Below are 18,229 nucleotides of genomic sequence, written 5' to 3'. Positions count from 1 at the left end.
TGGACATGTCCAGAGATCAAAATTTTTTGGGAGATGATCCATGAAGAGATTAAAAAATTGATAAAAGTATCATATATCAAAAGGGCAGAAGCATATTTACTTGGAATCTTGAGTAAGGATATCCCCAAAGACAAAATTAACATCTCTCTGTGTGCAACAACAGCAGCGAGAACATTGGTAGCCAGCCATTGGAAAGGAAATATATCCCAACAAAAGGGGAATGGTTAAGTAAACTATGTGAGTACCTGGAGTTAGGCAAAATTGAAGGATTTAATAAGGCATAAATCCAAAAATTTAATTCAGAAACAATGGGAATGCTTAAATGAAAATTTATATAAGCAGGGCTCAAATATGAAAGTTTGGTTGTGCTTAGACTAACCTTGTGAAGAATATAGAGAACATAAAGATTTGACCGATTATGAAAGAACCTAAGGAAGGGAAATGATTGAAGAACAGTTGTAAAAGTGAGCTAGATAACTAAGAGACGTGAGGTGAATGCGGTGGAAATCTTTTATAATATTTGAAATAGGATTTATATATTGTAATGTTTGAAGCATGAATTTGGTAATATTATTGGTTGTGAAAAGTATTTTTTTCCTTTTCCTTTTCTTTTGTCTTTTGTCTTTTTTTTTTTAGTTTGCATTTTGGAAAACATGTATATAAATGTGCTTTACAGTGTTATGTATTATTCTTTGTTCCTCTTTCTTTTTCCTTTTCTTTTCTTGTAAGATTCAATAAAAATAATAATAATAAAAAAGGTAAATGACCCCTGGACGGTTAAGTCCAGTCAAAGGTGACTATGGGGTGCAGCGCTCATCTCACTTTCAGGCTGAGGGAGTTTGTCCACAGACAGCTTTCCGGGTCATGTGGCCAAGATGACTCAACCACTTCGGGCACAACAGGACATTGTGACGGAAGCCTGAGCGCATGCAAATGGCGTTTACCTCCCCAACCCAACAGTGCCTATCTATCTACTTAAACTGACGTGCTTTCAAACTGCTAGGTTCTATATTGCAGATTCTGGCAACATGGAGCCCCAAGCTAGTACAAAATTTGGCACCTCCTAGCAATGGCAAACCAGCTGCACTGGTACAAAGCGAGACAGGCCCTTTCTTGCTCTCCCCACCCTCTTTCCCCATCCAATCTTCCTCTCCTCTTTCCCAGCCTAATGTTCCCTCCCTGGCAAAAAGAAATTAAAAATCACCAAGACAGTTATAGCCCTTAAGATATTTGAAGATGGCTCCTCTCAATATCTATATATAAAATAAACAAATTGTCCAGTAGCACCTTAGAGACCAACTAAGTTTGTTCTTGGTTCTTGGCATGCACACAAAAGCTTATGCCAAGAACAAACTTAGTTGGTCTCTAAGGTGCTACTGGACAATTTATTATTATTTTTTAAATATATTTTGACTTTGTCTCCTCTTTTCCAGGCTAAACATACCCAGCTCCTTCAACTATTCCTCATAAGGCTTGTTTTCTAGAACCTCCTGGTCCCTCCCAACTTTATGATTCTATGATTCTGTATATTATTTATTTATTGCATATTATTTATTTGTTGCATTTATTTACTGCTTTTTTTCTCCAAGGAGCAGAAGGTGGCATACAGGGTTCCCCCTCGCCCATTTAATCCACACAACAGCCCTGTGAGGTAGGTTGGACTAAGAGGCAGGGCCAAGGCCACCCAGTGAGTTTCATGGCTGAGTTGGGGGTTTGAACCCCAGTCTCTCAGATCCAAGTCCTCCTCTCTAACCACTACACCACACTGCTTCTACTTGAAACCATTGGAAGTGGGATTGGGAGCATCAATAATGGCAGCTACATTAGAAAAGGCTGCACAGACTGTAGACTGGCAGATACAGTGGTGGTCTGGATGAGTGCCAATCAGTGGCGTAGCGTGGGGGGTGCAGGGGGGGCCGGCCGCACCGGGCGCAACATCTGGGGGTTAGGGTTAGGGGGCGCAAATCCACAGGTTAGGGGGCGCAAATCCACAGGTTAGGGGGCGCAAATTACTTGCCTTGCCCCGGATGCTGACAACCCACGCTACGCCACTGGTGCCAATAAATTGAGACTGTCAAGACAGAGGCCCTATGGGTAGGTGGTTCTAAAATTTGAGAATATAGGAGCCTGCTCTGGAGAAGGTTGCCCTCCCCATGATGAAACAGGTGTGCAGTCTAGCAATGTTCCTGGAACCAAAGGCAAATGGAAAATTTCCAAGAAATCTTTAAAAGTTTCCTGTTTCTCTGGGGTTCCCTTAAGGCATGGCACCGTTCATACAGCTCTCAGATGTGAGGAAAGTTTGAGTGGGTTTCTGAACCCAGCTTGCTTCACTTCATTTCTTCAAAACAATCAACCCAGGAACTTGCCCAACAGCCTGATGTTTCAAAAGCAAGACTGCAGCCCCCAAGGCATATTTCAACACCCCCTTCCCATCTTACAGGGTGTCAAATTTCTGTGCATTGATCGGGGAATGTAAATCCTTCTTCTTATTCCCAGCAGCATTTGCTCAAAACTGTCTTTTCCTGTCACCTCACACCCAGTTCCCCATGCAACCTTCCAAACCCCCAGTCTCCATTCACATGTCAGGGCAGGGGGGAAGGGCGGTTCTCTTGCATTGCCACTGGCCCTCTAGAGCCCTCTATTGTTCCTTAATGGCCCTAGCTTGGCCAGGTCATTTTGCATAGGCTAGTCCTGGAATTCCTCTACAGCTTCTATTCTTCCTTCATATCCCAAATAAGCAACATCCAAACAGTTATTAATTTCTAGGGTTTAGGGGTCCCCCAAAATCTATAACAATATTATTATATTGAATATGTAGTTTCTGGGTTGTCTCCAATGCCATTCCAATAGAGAGTAGTCCCATTGAAGTTAATGGGCATGGCTAACTTGGGTGCATTGATTTCAGTGGGTCTGTTCTGAGTAGCACTTAGTTGAGTATAGCTAGGGTTGTCATACGTCCGTCAGCAGTTGGCAGCCATGTCCTGGCAGAAATCGGAAACAAGTTTGGGAAAATCCGCATATATGGCAGCCCATGTCGGCAGTGCTGTTTTTGCCAATCATCCATAAGAATAGCTCAACAAGTTTAGCAACTTTGGCCAAAATCAAAGCACAACAACTTTTCTCTCTGGATTTTCACTGTTTGAAATATAGCAACCCTAGCTATAGCCATTAATATTTTGCCATCGCAGTCAAAATCTGTAGGGTCCTGGGAATCAAAGAAATTGCTTCGTTATGCAAGGGAAAATCAGACCCCAAGGCGGTGGTTATCCAAAATAAAATTTTATTTTATAGATGTGAGCCATACATCCAATAGGTTGGGACAGGTCACTGCCTTTGAGCCCTCCCTCCCTCCCTCCCTTCTTCACAACACAGCCCTTCCAAACCCAAATTCAGGTTCCAGCAGTTTAGGCGCTCCCAAACCCCCTTCCTCACCCCCATATCCCGAGGATGGTGGTTCCCAGGACTGCCAGGAAAGGGCAAAGTTGAAGGCTGAGCCCTTGGAAACCTGACCCATAATGATCATAAGACAGGTATGGGTTGGTCATGCTCCTCACACCATGACTGACTATCTGGATTGCAAAGTCACTCTTCTCCCAATTGCAATTGCTGCCAGAGCAGCAAGGCCCTGACTGGCTGGTGATATTTATAGGGCCAAAGGATTGGCTCTTTATAACATCTTTCCAGGGGGGTATAAGAACAGCAACCCTGTGAGGGTTAAGAAACTACAACAACCAGGATTCTTTGGAAGAGAAGCCAGGACTATTTAAAAGTGCTTTGAACACTGCTTTAAATATGCAGTGCAGATAGGTAAAGGTAAAGGACCCCTGGTCGATTAAGTCCAGTCAAAGGTGGCTATGGGCCGCAGCACTCACCTCGCTTTCAGGTCGAGGGAGTTGGCATTTGTCTGCAGATAGTTTTTTTGGGGTCATGTGGCCAGCATGACTAAACAACTTCTGGCACAATAGGACACTGTGTCGGAAACCAGAGCACATGGAAATGCTGCTTACCTTCCCACTGCAGTGGTATCTATTTATCTACTTGCACTGGCATGCTTTCCAACTGCTAGGTTGGCAGAAGCTGGGTCACAGCAATGGGAGCTCACTGCATCGCAGGGATTCGAACCACTGATCTTCTGATCAGCAAGCCCAAGAGGCTCAATGGTTTAGACTACGGTGCCACCTGCTCCCCTAGTGCAGATAGGACCTGTGAGTGTGCATAGGCAATGCATTTTGACTGATCCAGCTGGACTACAGGGCTACAGTGTCCCAGAGTGGTTTAACAATCAGTCCCTCTTCCCTGGGAGCTCTGGGAACTGTAGCTCTTTGAGGAATAGTGATCTCCTAACAACTCTCAGCACTCTTAACAGACTTCACTGCCCAGGTTTTTTGGGGGATGGCATAACTTTTTAAAGTGGTATCATAATGCTTTAAAGGTTCATGTGGATGTGGACAGAAGGAGGGACACACACACACACACACACACACACACACAGGTCACACATACACTACACATTTTAAACACACTAATACTCCTTTAACATCCATGGATTCCACCCCCCAAGAAAAAATAAATACTGAGAACTTCATTTTGTTATGGGTGCTGAGAATTGTTAAGGGACTCCTCACAGAGGTACAATTCCCAGCACCCTCAACAAAATACGGTTCCCACGATTCTTTGCAGGAAGCCACAACTGTTATAGTACTATAAATGTATATCATGGATAAGAGCAGAATCTGTTCTGTGTAGGGTCAATTGCTTTATGGATGAGGGACTTGGGAACTTGTCAAGGTTGTTGGACTACAGATCCCATTATCCCTGATGGTTGGCCATGCTGGCAGGGGCTGATGGATGTTGGAGTCGAACAATCTCCAGAGTTCCCCAGCACTGCATTTAAAACGGCTGACACACGAGCTCTTACTTTAAATAATAAAAAAATAGTTTATTAAGATAAATAATATTCAAACGCACACATATATAAGGATAATAAAATAAAGGGCAGTGACCACATCCTGTGGTTAACAAACTTCAGGAAGTCCAAACCGGAGCTGAGTCTAGATGGTGCCTTGCACAATTTACCATGTCTGATGGAACTTCTGGTTTTCTGAACAGTCTTATGTTGGAGGAGCGATACCCAAAAGCGCCTTCCAGATCTTAAATAGCCAATGGGACAAATCCTTGTTTCTTGAAAGAGTCCAGCAGTCCTCCACAGCAGTGCAAAAAGAATAAATAATAAGGTGGGACGTTTCTGTTTTGCATATATCTGTTTTCATAAATGAAAAAAGTAACCAGGATTTCTCCAGTCAGGAGAGGTGTCCAGCTCCTCTGCCTTAATTTGCAACACAGAGAGCAGAGAAGAGAACCCAGGAGTCCTGAATCTCGCTCTTCCCCAGCCGCTAGTCTCCACTCCACTCCTTTTCTCAAAAAATAATTTACTGCCTGATCCAGTACTCAGAAGCAAGTCTTGCTTTTTTCAGTGGGACTTATTACCCAGACATCAGAATGTAAGAAGATGGCCCCATCGAGGCCAGCATCCTGTTCTCACAGTGGCCAACCAGAGGCCTGTGGGAAACCCTCAAGCAGCAGCCAAACAAAAGACGACTCTCCCTTTCTCGCGTTTGCAGCAGAAGGTCATGGAGCTTGTGCTTGCTTAGAACCTGAAAAGTCTGCCTCTTAATCCCCAATGTGTTATAGGAGTGGGCTGTAGTTCCTCAGTGGTGTGGGGAAAGGCACTCTGTGTATGCTCAGAGGTGGTTCATTCTTATGTCACATGTTTTCTTCACAGCTGCATTCTAATATTGGAAGATGGGGAGAAAACCCTGGAACATCCTGGCCTGGAATATGCCCTGATCTTAGCTGTGGAGATCAGGAGCTCTCTGACGAGAGGAGAAAGGTCAGAAGGATCAAAAGACCCATTGAAAGCAAAGTGTGTTGGGCTGAGACTCGGCGGCTGGCTTGGCTCCTAGGGGATGGTTTCAGCGTCCCATCGACAATCCAGTTGTTGCAGAGGTCACCAGTGCAGCAATGGCTGTAAATAGCACCCAGGTTCTTGTAGACAGAAGTGTAAGGACTGTCACACCAGGATGGCGAAGCACAACCCTTGACGGCAGAGATTTGCCCAGTAGAACCTGGATGTGGAAATGAGCAGTGGTTAGTGACAGAAGGGGAGAAATTGGTTTCAGTTCTCATTTAAAAGCCAATTTTCTCCACATTGCATATTTTCTGAAACAATCTGAGAACCAAAACACAGCCATCTTCTGGAATGCACACTTCTCCAAATGTCACGATGCAGTTCTCCAATGGGTACAAAAATGTGTGTACATACAAATGCATATATTAGTGAAAAGAACATGCAAGCATGCATTATAAGGAATGGTTGAAGGAGTATGTTTAACCTGGAAAAGAGCAGAATGAGAGGAGATATGATAGCCCTCTTTAAATATGTCAAGGGCTTCCATATGGAAGAGGGAACAAGCTAGTTTTCTCCTGGTTCAGAGGTTGGAACTTGAAGCAATGGCTTCAAGCTACAAGAAAAGAGTTTCCAGCTAAAAGCAGGGATAACCTTTTGATGGTAAGAGCTGTATGACAGTGGAATGGTCTCCCTTGAAAGGCTGTGGACTCTCCTTCCTGTCATGGATGTTTTAGTTGCAATTCCAGTATTGCAGAGTGTTGGATTAGTTGACCCCTGGAGTCCCTTCGAACTCCACAATTCTAGGATTATATTAGGGGAAATATGCTTTGCAAAAATGTGTACTTCAGGCAAAAATGCATTAAAAGCATGTAGCACACCCCAGAAGTACTTGTACCATCTGTGGTGTCAATTTCAAAACTTGCATCGGCAAAAATCTCAAGACCTCCAGACTTCTAACTAATGAATCTCAGTCTGTAGTGCATAGTACCTTTCAGGTAACGTGCTATGTGCTTGAGAGCCTTCCAATCCTGAACAGTAGGATTGTCCAAGGGGGATGGGGAATGATTATGGCTCTACTATGTCTTGTTGGATTTGGCCCTGACTCAGCAGCATGACCTACCCCTTCCCTATCCTTCTGGCACACTGTCTGCCTCCCCATGTCAGTTTTGAAAGCATTGAAATGATGTGCATTCACCTAAATGGATGTTATTGTTCCCACCCCTTCAAAGAACACATAGTTGTCCTATGCCAGTGGTTTACAACCAGTGTTCCGTAGTACCCTGGGGTGTCTTGAATGATGGTCAGGAGTGCTGCAGTCAACACTGGCCTCTTTCTTTCTTTCTTTCTTTCTTTCTTTCTTTCTTTCTTTCTTTCTTTCTTTCTTTCTTTCTTTCTTTCTTTCTTTCCCTCCCTCCCTTCTCTGATGCCCTCTCATGTCTCTGCCTCCCAAAGGCTTGCACAGTTGTTTGTTGCAACAGCCCTGGCTACAAGTTCCCCAGGCAAATAGTACCTCTGGAGCTGGCGAGGGGGTGCTTCCCAGGCCCCTGTGGGGCAGTGTGAGGGGGCACCTCTCTTTGGGGCAGGGGGGGGCAGCTCCAGGGGCGGCTGCCCAGAGGACTCCCAAGGAGAGGGGAGAAGAGAGGGGGGAAGACTCCACAAGGGAGGGTGTTTTCAAAAAAGGGCGAGAGACCACCAGCTCTGCAGGCAAGGGGTGACATAACTGGGCTCCTGAGCCCCACAGGGATGCCACAGAAAGAAAGTACTTGGTCAAGGGAGCCATGGACTCAAAAGGGTTGAAAACCTCTGCTCTGTGTCTCTTTCTGTTGGGATTAACCTGGTCACATTAAACTCCAGGTAGAGTGAGTGAGAAGGAATGAGTAGATGATACTCACCATGTATCCCTGAGGCCTCTAGGCATTGGGTCATCACACCCCGGCACTGCACCTTAGTGATGTCATCTGGGGAACAACCATGGGTGGAATTCCCCTCACAACTGAAACACGTGACCCCATTTGGTTGGGGTGGGGTATCCTTGTAGTCTGTAGGCAGAATAAGTGAATACTCTCAGTACCATAAAGTTCATCCCAGGCTGTCTGCACCAAGGCCACATATTTATGGCTTTAAATTTGGGTCCTTTTTTAAAAAAATTAAAATGGAAGGCATTATTAAAAGGATGCAATGGCACAGTGTAGCACTATCCTAGGGCATCATGGGTAATAAAAGAAAGAAATTGCGGGCGCCAGCCCAGCAGCCACCTGGAAGAACACTGCATGACTGGTTTAAGCCATGGTCTGTTGAACAAATTTTGAGGTAACCATGGGTAATTTCCCCCAAACTTGTTTCCCCAAAGTTTGGTTTCTTTTCCAGCTGTTCCTACACCATGTCTTTGTAGCTGGGGTAGGGTGGTCAAGAAACTATGGTTAGGGTTGGAAAAAGAAAATAGAAAACTATGAGGGTTTGGGGGAGTGAATTGACTTGCTACAATTTATAGTATGACATAGAACTATGGTGGAATCTGGACACATAAAAAAAGTTGTGAAAATGCCTTTTAAAAAATGTTTTGAAAATATACTGAATTTGCCATAGCTCACCATCGCCATCTAGGGTCACATCTGTATAATGCACTTTGCAGCACACTTAAAACGTTTTATTTGCAGCTGTATAGCTGGGTCCTCTGTCTTCCCCCCTGAGCAAGAATAATGCCATCAGGAGTTGGGAAAACACACAGAAACATTTTGTTGCAGACCCAGTTGGTGCTCCTGGAATCCCAAATCTTACCTTGTGTGTCATCATTGCACTGGCTGGAATTGCAGCATTTGATCAGATGGAAACTGTTCTGGTTGTGGAAGCCCAGAGGCTCCTGGCAGTGGGTAAGCGAGCCACAGCCCTTGATGCGCTGTTCGTCCCCCGGAAACTCTGCCAGTTGGGAGAAAACAGTGGCTGTGATTGTGGCCTTTTGTCTCTAGGAGGCGCTGGTGCAAATTTAATTGCAACAACCTCTCTTAGGAGGTTAGGAAGAACCCCATCAAACCAAAGGCTACAGGAGCTCACCTTCTGTCGCAGTGAAGGATGTGATGTCTATGCACTTCTCCTCTGGCCGCGCACAGCGCATCTGCATATGGCTGGAGTTGTAGCAAGTCTGGTCGGCTGAGCTGCAGGAATAGCAATGCAAGGGATTTCGTGGGCGACCGCGAGCAGTGAGCATATCCACGACTGCAGTTTGAGGAAAGCAGCAGCAGCAGGGAGAGAAGCAGAGAGAACAATCAGGGCTGAACTTATTAGGTGAATCACAGTCACAAAGCATTCAGATATATTTTCAGGAATCTCCCATCTGGCTGGGATCAAACAATTTTATATAGGCACATGGATTTAAGGAGGCCAAGCCTACACAGTCATGCAATCTTTTGTTTTGTCAGGATGTAAATCTTATTTTTTATGTGCATTCACTTTTCCCATTAAACAAAAGGGAAGGGAAATCCTAGATAGATGTATTCTTCTTTCTCTCTCCCCCCCCCCGCGCTTTATTTATGTTTTTCGTTACTTTAAACTGTTTTCAATTTGTTCTGATGTAGGAACCTACCCTGGGACTTTCCAGTAAAGGGCAGGCAATAAGTAAATAAATAATGTGTATCCATAGCAGTGACCAGAGGAGGAATGACTGCTGAGAGGAACTCAGAGATAAGAAATGCCAGAGTACAACTGCAGCAGCACAACTGGACGCCTCCCTCTGCCCCAGCTGCAACCAAACATGTCTCTCCTGTATCAGTCTCTGCAGCCACAGCAGGCGCTGTAACTCTTCAGTGGTTTGACTTCATTGTCCTCCGTTGTCTCTCAAGACAGACGGATGCTAGCCGGGCAATGGCAACTTGACATTTAATAAATAAAATTTAATGCAGAGAGGGAAACACCAGAACTGAAACTATGACCCGTTTACAGAAATTAGCAGGTCTAATTGCATGAGGTTTAGTGGTTCAAATGCATGCATGTGAATGGATAGAAGAAAAAGGCTTACTTTGGGCTTGGGACCAGCCTTTCACAGCCTGATACCCTTGGGGAACTGTTGGACTCTGGAGCCCCAGCCAGCATGGGATGGTGGGGTTTGCAGCTTCCCCACCCCTGTGATAGAGGAATCATTTGGCATGGGGGTGATTCAGCTCAGCTCCAGGGGTGAGGCTGCTTTCACACCAAAACAGATGTTGGGGCAAAGACTTACTGCCCCTCCACCTGTTCCAAACCCACCCTCGCAGCTGCTTTTGGGAAAACAAAATTATCCCGGGAGTTCTGTTCATGGGGTTCCAATTTAATGCGCTTCATAGCCCGCAGAGCGAATCCTCTCTGCTCACATGGACTGACCGTTTAGCACCCCCTGGTTGCAGAGGTCAGTCCCGCAGTGCTCCTCCGCCAAGAACACGACCTGGTTGCCAGAGAGGTGGGAGATGGAGCTGTTTGGCTTCCCACCCACGTCACAGCCCTTCAGGATGTAACTGGAGATCTTAGATCCTGCAAGGAAAGAGAGAGAGAGGAAGTAAAAATGAAGGCACCGTTCTTTTTTTCTGTTCTTTTTTAGAAGGCAACATTCCTAAATGCAGACTTAGTGCTCACAGCATAAATCTTGTTTCACAACTTAAGTAAAGGTAAAGGGACCCTTGACCATAAGGTCCAGTCGTGGCCTACTCTGATGCTCATCTCGCTTAATTGGCCAAGGGAGCCGGCATACAGCTTCCTGGTCATGTGGCCAGCATGACTAAACCGCTTCTGGCGAACCAGAGCAGCGCACGGAAACGCCGTTTACCTTCCCGCTGGAGTGGTACCTATTTATCTACTTGCACTTTGACGTGCTTTCGAACTGCTAGGTTGGCAGGAGCAGGGACCGAGCAATGGGAGCTCACCCTGTCATGGGGATTTGAACCACCGACCTTCTGATCGACAAGTCCTAGGCTCTGTGGTTTAACCCACAGCGCCACCCATGTCCCTCTTTCACAACTTACAGATATGCAAACCAGATTAGCTCTCACTTTAGGTCTTCCCCTTGTGGTTCTGTTTGGTTGTCACAGACTACGGCACATATACGTTTGTACATAGTCATCCTTCGTTGAAATAAAATTTATCGACATTTTAAAAGTTGGTGCAAAGCTTCTCCGGGGTCCGGAGTGCGGGTGGCGTCACAAGCACTTGCCAATAGGTGCTCGTCACCGCCACTGTCCACACGCAACATGCTATAGACTAGCAAAAGAGTGTGTTGCTGCTTCTTTCCCAGGGCTCACTTGGGTGTGTTAAGACATGCATATGTTTCCACACCTGCAATGTTCCACCGTCTTTCAAATATTGCATGTCTTTTTCTGTAGGTCTGTCTACGCCTCTGTTTGACAGATTCCAGCAAACCCCATTGGGGTTGACTGGAAACCTAAGGTGCCGTTGAATTATTGCTTTCCGCACAAAAACGTTTCAGTAAATGTATCCATAAAATTTGCAAAGCACACACACAGAAGAGATAAATACTGAGGGCTACCAGAGCTTCTCGCTCTGATAGCCAACCCCCACCTCACCCCTTTGCCCTTTGGCCACCAGCCCTTCCCCCACACCTGACCAAACCCCCTTTTATTCACTTGCAACACCAAAACACAAAAACATTACAAGCAGACCCCCACCAATACAAAAAAGAACAATATATATCGAAAAGGAAACAATAAAGTAAGTTTCTTCTCCTTTTATTGGGTGATCTCCCAGTTCTGGTATCATGAGGAGAAGAGAGTTCTCCTTTTTCACATCCTTCTAAAAACCTCTATCTCAGGGTTTGGGTGTCTTTTCCCTTCCGAGGCGAGAGTTTCCTTTCTGGGCAACTTTCCAGGCACCGCATGACACTGGTGGGCGGGGCCAGAGGCAAGAGCGACAAAAGTGGGTGGAGTTACCTTTGTTTGGCCGGCTAGTTTCTACACCAGGCATAAGCAAACTCAGCCCTCCAGATGTTTGGGGACTCCCATCATCCCTGACCACTGGAGCTGTAGTCTGAAAACATCTGGAGGGCTGAGTTTGCTTATGCCTGTGCTACACCCTGCTCCTCCATCCAGCCAAGCATGAAGCATTGTCAGAGTTCAAGCCAAGGAAAAACCTTTGAGGAGGGTGCAACGCTGGGCTGATGAAGGGCATGATTCAAGAGGTGGAACGAGGGAGTTTGTCCTCGAGGGCTGCCTTTGACACCTCTGCTCTCCAGCTCCTTCTCATCTGCCTTGTCCTCCCTTTCTAATCCCCACAGCCTCCTCCTTTAAAAATACTCACGGGCCAGTATAGTCATTATGGTGGTGCTGCATTGCTCCTGGTACTCTTCGCAGATCTCTGTTTCCTGGCAATCGCTGTCGCCATCACAAGCATAGCATTCAAGGCCGGCGACTGAGAGAAGGGAAGGGAAGCCATTAGCAAACCAGGTTCAGCATAATGCAAATCGGTGTGTGTGTGTGTGTGTGTGTGTCCTTAACCTTTTCGAATCTGGGGGCTAGGGAACTACTGTAGTAGCCACAAAAATGCCCATTTTTCAGGAGAAATGCTGACAATCTGCCCAGCACCTATAGATGTGTAAAGATGGTGCCAAGTAAGCCTCCCTGGGGAGAACATTCCACAAGTGGGGGGCCACCACTGAAAAGGCCAGTTCTCATGTTGCCACCCACCTGACCTCCATCACACAGAGAAGGCCCTCAGATGGCATGTGTGGGCTCCAGCCCATTTCGTATGGGGAGAGGCAGTCCTTGAAATGCGTGGAGCCCCTTCCTATGCCAGGTGAACATGCAGGTGTTGGCCCATGGCTATGGTGCACAACAGCATGGCATATTGAGGGGCACACACAGAGACCAACACAACTTCCTCCTGCATTCTTTCACATGTGGTGGTAGGGGTTTCCTCAGAACATGTGGACCTTGGAATTGAGCGCTCTTCAGGGTGAAGTTGGCCTTGCTGGGATCTTGCCTGTGTGGCATAGCTGACAGATGAGAGGATGAGGGACAGCGAGACGGGGAGGGAAGGGGTCAAGTCTTTGGGGCTCCATCCTTCCAGGGTTGGAGGCTCTGCTGAGCCAGGGTTTTGTCACAAGGGTTGTGTGAGGACACAAGTACTGCTGGGGATGGGGAAATCCTTAGCCCCCTGGCATCACTCATCACGCCTTTTAAGGTTATGTTCCTGCCTGGCTGGGCATTTCCTTCCTTCTGCTTGGAAATGTCCAGCTCAACAGGATGTGAATATATTACACATCTGTCAGGTGTGAAGAAATGAGGTCAGGCGACCAGGCTTTGACAGACAAAGGATTTCTCCAGTTTAAAATTATGACTATTTTTACTTTCATGTGACAGCTCTAGAAGCAATTGGACAGTTGATTTACTGCAGGGCTAGGAAGCCTGTGGCCCTCCCCATATTGCTGGACTAAGGTTGCATTCACATGTTTAGGGAAGCTTTTAATGTTTGATGTATCACAGTATTTTAATATTCTTTTGGAAGCCGCCCAGAGTGGCTGGGGAAGCCCAGCCAGATGGGCGGGGTATAAATAATAAATTATTATTATTATATTATGTGCTCTCAACAGCAAACACCCAGATCCTCATAAAAGGTAAAGGTAAAGGTACCCCTGCCCGTACGGGCCAGTCTTGACAGACTCTAGGGTTGTGCGCCCATCTCACTCAAGAGGCCGGGGGCCAGCGCTGTCCGGAGACACTTCCGGGTCACGTGGCCAGCGTGACATCGCTGCTCTGGCAAGCCAGGGCAGCACACGGAACACCGTTTACCTTCCCGCTAGAAAGCGGTCCCTATTTATCTACTTGCACCCGGGGGTGCTTTCGAACTGCTAGGTTGGCAGGCGCTGGGACCGAGCAACGGGAGCGCACCCCGCCGCAGGGATTCGAACCGCCGACCTTTCGATCGGCAAGTCCTAGGCGCTGAGGCTTTTACCCACAGCGCCACCCGCGTCCCGCGTTCATAGTTTCCCCCTAAGATGAGATTCTCTCTCTATCTCCTATTAAGAATAAAACACCTTGTTCTCCTTTTGGTTTGTTTGCTCCAACCATTGCACTTTACTCTCCACCCAGAATTAGGAGCACCAGACCTTTGTGTCAACTTAGCATTGTCTATGCTGCCTGCCAGTGGGTCTCCAAGATCCTCTTCCACTCTTCCAGCTCTACCTTGGAGAGGCCAGAGATCAAACCCTGGGACATCAGATGAGGTTGAGACCAATATTTAATCCATGCAAGAGAAATGATGGTTTGGCAGCTTTTAAAATACTTTTCAGTATGTATGCTACTAAGTGAATTTCAGGGGGATCTTAACAAGTAGTCAAAGATATCTGTGTTTGTAGTTAAACTGCAGAAAACCATAATTTCAATATAAATATACTGTACCATGTTTGGGGGCAGGGAATGCTTACAACGAAACTTTGACAGTCGCATGCCAGGCAAATGTTCTAACCACTTCTCTCTGGCCTTTTTGCCGTGGGTGATCTGCCTGCAGTCAGCACACCACTTCTCCTCTGCTTTACACCTCTGGTCTGCACACCAGACCCACATTTTCTTGTAACGATACCAAAAATAAAAATCTAGGAAGTTTGAGAACTGAACGCCCTCCCTTCCCCCAAAAGTTACACATTCTGATCACCACTGAACTTTGCTCCTCTCCACTACTGGAAAACAACAACCGAGAATTCTAAAAAAGACATAACCACCATTCTGTAGAAAAACACACTCATGTGATATAGCAGACAGGCATTAGGCAGAAGATAATCTACATGACACACACACACATACACGATACTTACCGTGAGCTACCATCAAAGACAAGGAGAAGCTGAACCAAAATAATTCCATGGATGTGGTTTGGAAGAGAAGTTATTATTTCTTTCTAATTCACAGATCTAGCTTGCTGTCCCTGGCTGGTTCCTCTGTTCTGTGCAGGAAGAATGTTCTGCCAACCTCTCTCTCTCTCTCTCTCTCTCTCTGCTTATTACTTCAAAAAAAGAAAAAGAAAACTCTTTTCCCCCTCTGGCCCCACCCCTGAAATCAATTGGAAAGGAACTTTTATCATTTCTGCTATGCAGAACTTCAGAGGGTGACGCAGTCGATGATGTGACTGATGCAGGAAGAAGAGAAGGAGGGGGAACGGGGGGGGGGGGGAAAGTGGTGACAGTTTTCTGTTGTGTGCTGGGTATGTCTCAAAGGTTTCCCTGAAATGCACTCTCATCGTCAGCACAGAGCCCCGGAGAATGTGAAACCAGAATGAAGAGGAAGCAAGCCTCATCTCCACTGACTCCTTGCAGTCCTTGGAGGGAGGGAGATTAAATAAAAAGCAGGAATGGGGCAGGGTGGGGGGCAGATTCCTGGTTGGCCCATGATCTCGCCTTTTATATGGTTTTAGAGCTGGGGAAGGTCATCTCAGAGACGCCACCCTTCTGCCCCTAAGGAGCTCCGGGTGGCAAACTGGTGTAGCATTTAAAACAAATTCCTGCCCCCCCAGCCCCCCCGGATATTCCAAGGGGCCCCCAGGTGAAAATCGTGCAAACAGGGGGCCACAGCACAAGGCTAGGGGTCCACAGAGGGAGGTGAGAAGTGAAGGGGGAAATCCTGATTGATGGGGTATCCTCTTGGCCAGTCACAAGTAGTAGAGGGCAGCCCACCAGGGCTAATGCTTCCCCCCTTTTTTGCCACATGTGTTTTCTTAGAGTAGTGAAACTTAATTCTCTCCTCTTAGGCAAAGATCATAAGACGACCTGGCTGGTAGCCAGATTCTGCGCCCAGATTTGTAGGCACAGATCATCCTCTAGTATAAAATAGCTTACTAGGGAAATGCTGAAGTTTCCCTTTGGGGTGCCTCAGGGTTAATTTTTTATGGTAGCCCAAATCTCAGTTGGACGGGTGTGTGTGTGTGTGTGTGTGTGTGTGTGTGTGTGTGTGTGTGTGATTTTTAACTCATGAGCTATTGCTGCAATCTTCTCCAATTGTATATTTTATCTTTATGAACTCTGTTTTTGTTGTGTTGTGTTGTGTTGTGTTGTGTTGTGTTGTGTGAGCTGGTCTTTGACCGTATTAAATTATCTATCTCTCTTAGAGCAGTGCTGGTTTGTTTCCGGAGGGAGAGGGCAATTGCTGAGCCTCCCATTTTGACCAGCAGAGCCCATGATCCAGAACCCCCAGGTCAGGTAAATGCAGTGATGGGGTGGTAATGGGTAGGGCTGGGTGAGCCAGAGCTGCTTGTTGCTGCCACCAGTGCTGGGCCCAGAGGATCAGCGCCTTTGGATGTTGCCAAGGGGCGGAGGGCCCATCAGCAACGTTGGCTTGGCTCTGCAAGGTGAAATCCGCCCCAGCGCCTAGCCGAGCTGGGTCATCTGGAGCTGCTGACTTACATCTAGTAAATAACTGTTTACTCAGAAGAAAGCCGATGGGACGCAGGTGGCGCTGTGGGTTAAACCACAGAGCCTAGGACTTGCCAATCAGAAGGTTGGTGGTTTGAGCTCCCGTTGGTTGGTCCCTGCTTCTGCCAACCTAGCAGTTCAAAAGCACGTCAAAGTGCAAGTAGATAAATAGGTACCACTCCAGAGGGAAGGTAAACGGCATTTCCGTGCGCTGCTCTGGTTTGCCTGAAGCGGCTTAGTCATGCTGGCCACATGACCCGGAAGCTGTACACCGGCTCCCTCGGCCAATAAAGCGAGATGAGCGCCGCAACCCCAGAGTCGGTCACGACTGGACCTAATGGTCAAGGGTCCCTTTACCTTTACAGAAGTAAGCCACACTGAGTTCTGTTATGTACTGAAGTTCTCACCCTGGGCCAACAGGGGGATACTGTAGATAGTTTTCACTCAGGTCCACGTCAGTTATTTTAGGTGGGAAACCCTGGGTTGTTGTTGCTACAATGTTGACAGCTGGCTGCCTATAAAAGCAGGCCGGCTGAGCTGTTTGCTGTTCAGTTTCTGTTCCAGCTTACAAAATAAAGAGCTGCTTTTGAGAAATCGCTGTGTCGTCTGCCATGTCTACCCACTATTCCACAAGTTCAGTGGGCCTTACTCCCAGGTAAGGGTGTGTGGAGCGATAGTGTTTTATTGAGGCAGCCTCAGAATGACAAGACCTTTTTGCACCAGGTCAGTGAGGACCACTTGCTTTTAAAAATTCTCCCATATATACACAACTGCCTGTGCGCCTTTTGGACCATATCTGTAGGTCCGTCCCCCCCTCCCCCCCGTGTCAAATAACTTACAATATATTACAATTTATTTAAAACTCAATAAGATAGACAGCAATGCAATAGCATTACATCGGGGAAGAGTGCGTGTAAGTCCCACCGACCCCATTTTCTGATGTTCCAGCACATGCCAATTTGCAGCTGAGGTTTTGTACACACAATACATTTAAAGAACATTCAAAGCATAACATTTCCCTCAAGGAATTCTGGGCACTGTAGTTTATATCCCACAGAGTTATGATTCCCATCAACCCATAATAAACCACGGTGTCCAGAATTCCTTGAGCACTGTGATACCCCTTTGGATTTTCAAGGCCTTCCCCCAAAGAATTCTGGGAGCTGTAGTTTGTTAAAGGTGCAAAGACTTGTTTAGGAGACTCCTATTCCCTTACCAGACCTACAGTTCTCAGAGTGGTTTGACACTTCCTAAGGTTCTCTGGGAACTGTAGGTCTGGGAGGGGAATGGGGGTGGCCTAAACAAGTCTCAGCACTTTTAACAAACAACAACACCCAGGAATCTATGGGGGAAGACTTGAATGTTCAAAGTAGTTTTGTAACACTTTAAAAGTATGCTGATTGTGGCCTACGTTTTGCTCAGCACAGACTCACTAAAATTAATGGACCTAATTTTGGTGGGTCTACTCTGCATAGGACTAGCCTTTGAGCCAGCCCATAGTTTTCATGACTTTTTGAAAGGCACAGGCAAGTACAGTTGTACCTTGGAAGTCGAATGAAATCCGTTCTGGAAGTCCATTCGACTTCCAAAAAGATTGAAAACCAAAGCATGGCTTTTGATTGGCTGCTCCTACAGCCAATTGGGAGCAGCGGAAGCCCTGCCAGATGTTCGGCTTCCAAAAATAGTTCACAAACAGGAACAGTCACTTCTGGGTTTGCAATGTTCGGGAGCCAAAATGACTAAGCTGTTTGACTTCCAAGGTACTGCTGTACTTTGCAGTGCCTACTCAGAAGTAAGCCCCAGCCCCACTGAGTTCAAGAGGACTTGCTCTCAATAAGTGAGTGTAGGATTTCAGGTGTACATGAACAAACACACAAGTGGAATCTTGATGACATAGCATGAATCACTGTCTATTGTGAGCCACACACACTGAGCACAGCATC

General features: G+C 46.5%; 1 protein-coding gene across 1 annotated transcript; it reads right to left on the bottom strand.

The window, feature by feature from the left end:
* Positions 1–4,914: 4,914 nt before the first annotated feature.
* LOC114603430 (urokinase plasminogen activator surface receptor-like) lies at positions 4,915–14,995 on the bottom strand. The gene is made up of 7 exons (XM_028742416.2): positions 14,697–14,995; positions 12,185–12,295; positions 10,262–10,408; positions 8,960–9,121; positions 8,687–8,824; positions 7,801–7,947; positions 4,915–6,125 (listed from the first exon to the last, which is right to left on the bottom strand). The coding sequence occupies exons 1-7, from the start codon at positions 14,743–14,745 to the stop codon at positions 5,863–5,865; spliced, it is 1,017 nt and encodes a 338-aa protein (XP_028598249.2). The 5' UTR covers positions 14,746–14,995; the 3' UTR covers positions 4,915–5,862.
* Between the last annotated feature and the right edge of the window lie 3,234 nt (positions 14,996–18,229).

This window comes from Podarcis muralis, chromosome 7 (assembly GCF_964188315.1).
Source record: "Podarcis muralis chromosome 7, rPodMur119.hap1.1, whole genome shotgun sequence".
Classification (NCBI taxonomy): Eukaryota; Metazoa; Chordata; class Lepidosauria; order Squamata; family Lacertidae; genus Podarcis; species Podarcis muralis.
Note: the sequence above shows the minus strand (reverse complement) of the source record. Positions and strands in the feature narration are given on the sequence as shown.

Coding starts and splice junctions, on each gene's coding strand:
- LOC114603430 (XM_028742416.2), bottom strand. CDS start 14,745: ATGGAATTATTTTGGTTCAGCTTCTCCTTGTCTTTGATGGTAGCTCAC. Junction 12,296..14,696: donor GTCTTTGATGGTAGCTCACG/GTAAGTATCGTG, acceptor CCCTTCTCTCAG/TCGCCGGCCTTGAATGCTAT. Junction 6,126..7,800: donor AGAGGCCTCAGGGATACATG/GTGAGTATCATC, acceptor TTCCACATCCAG/GTTCTACTGGGCAAATCTCT.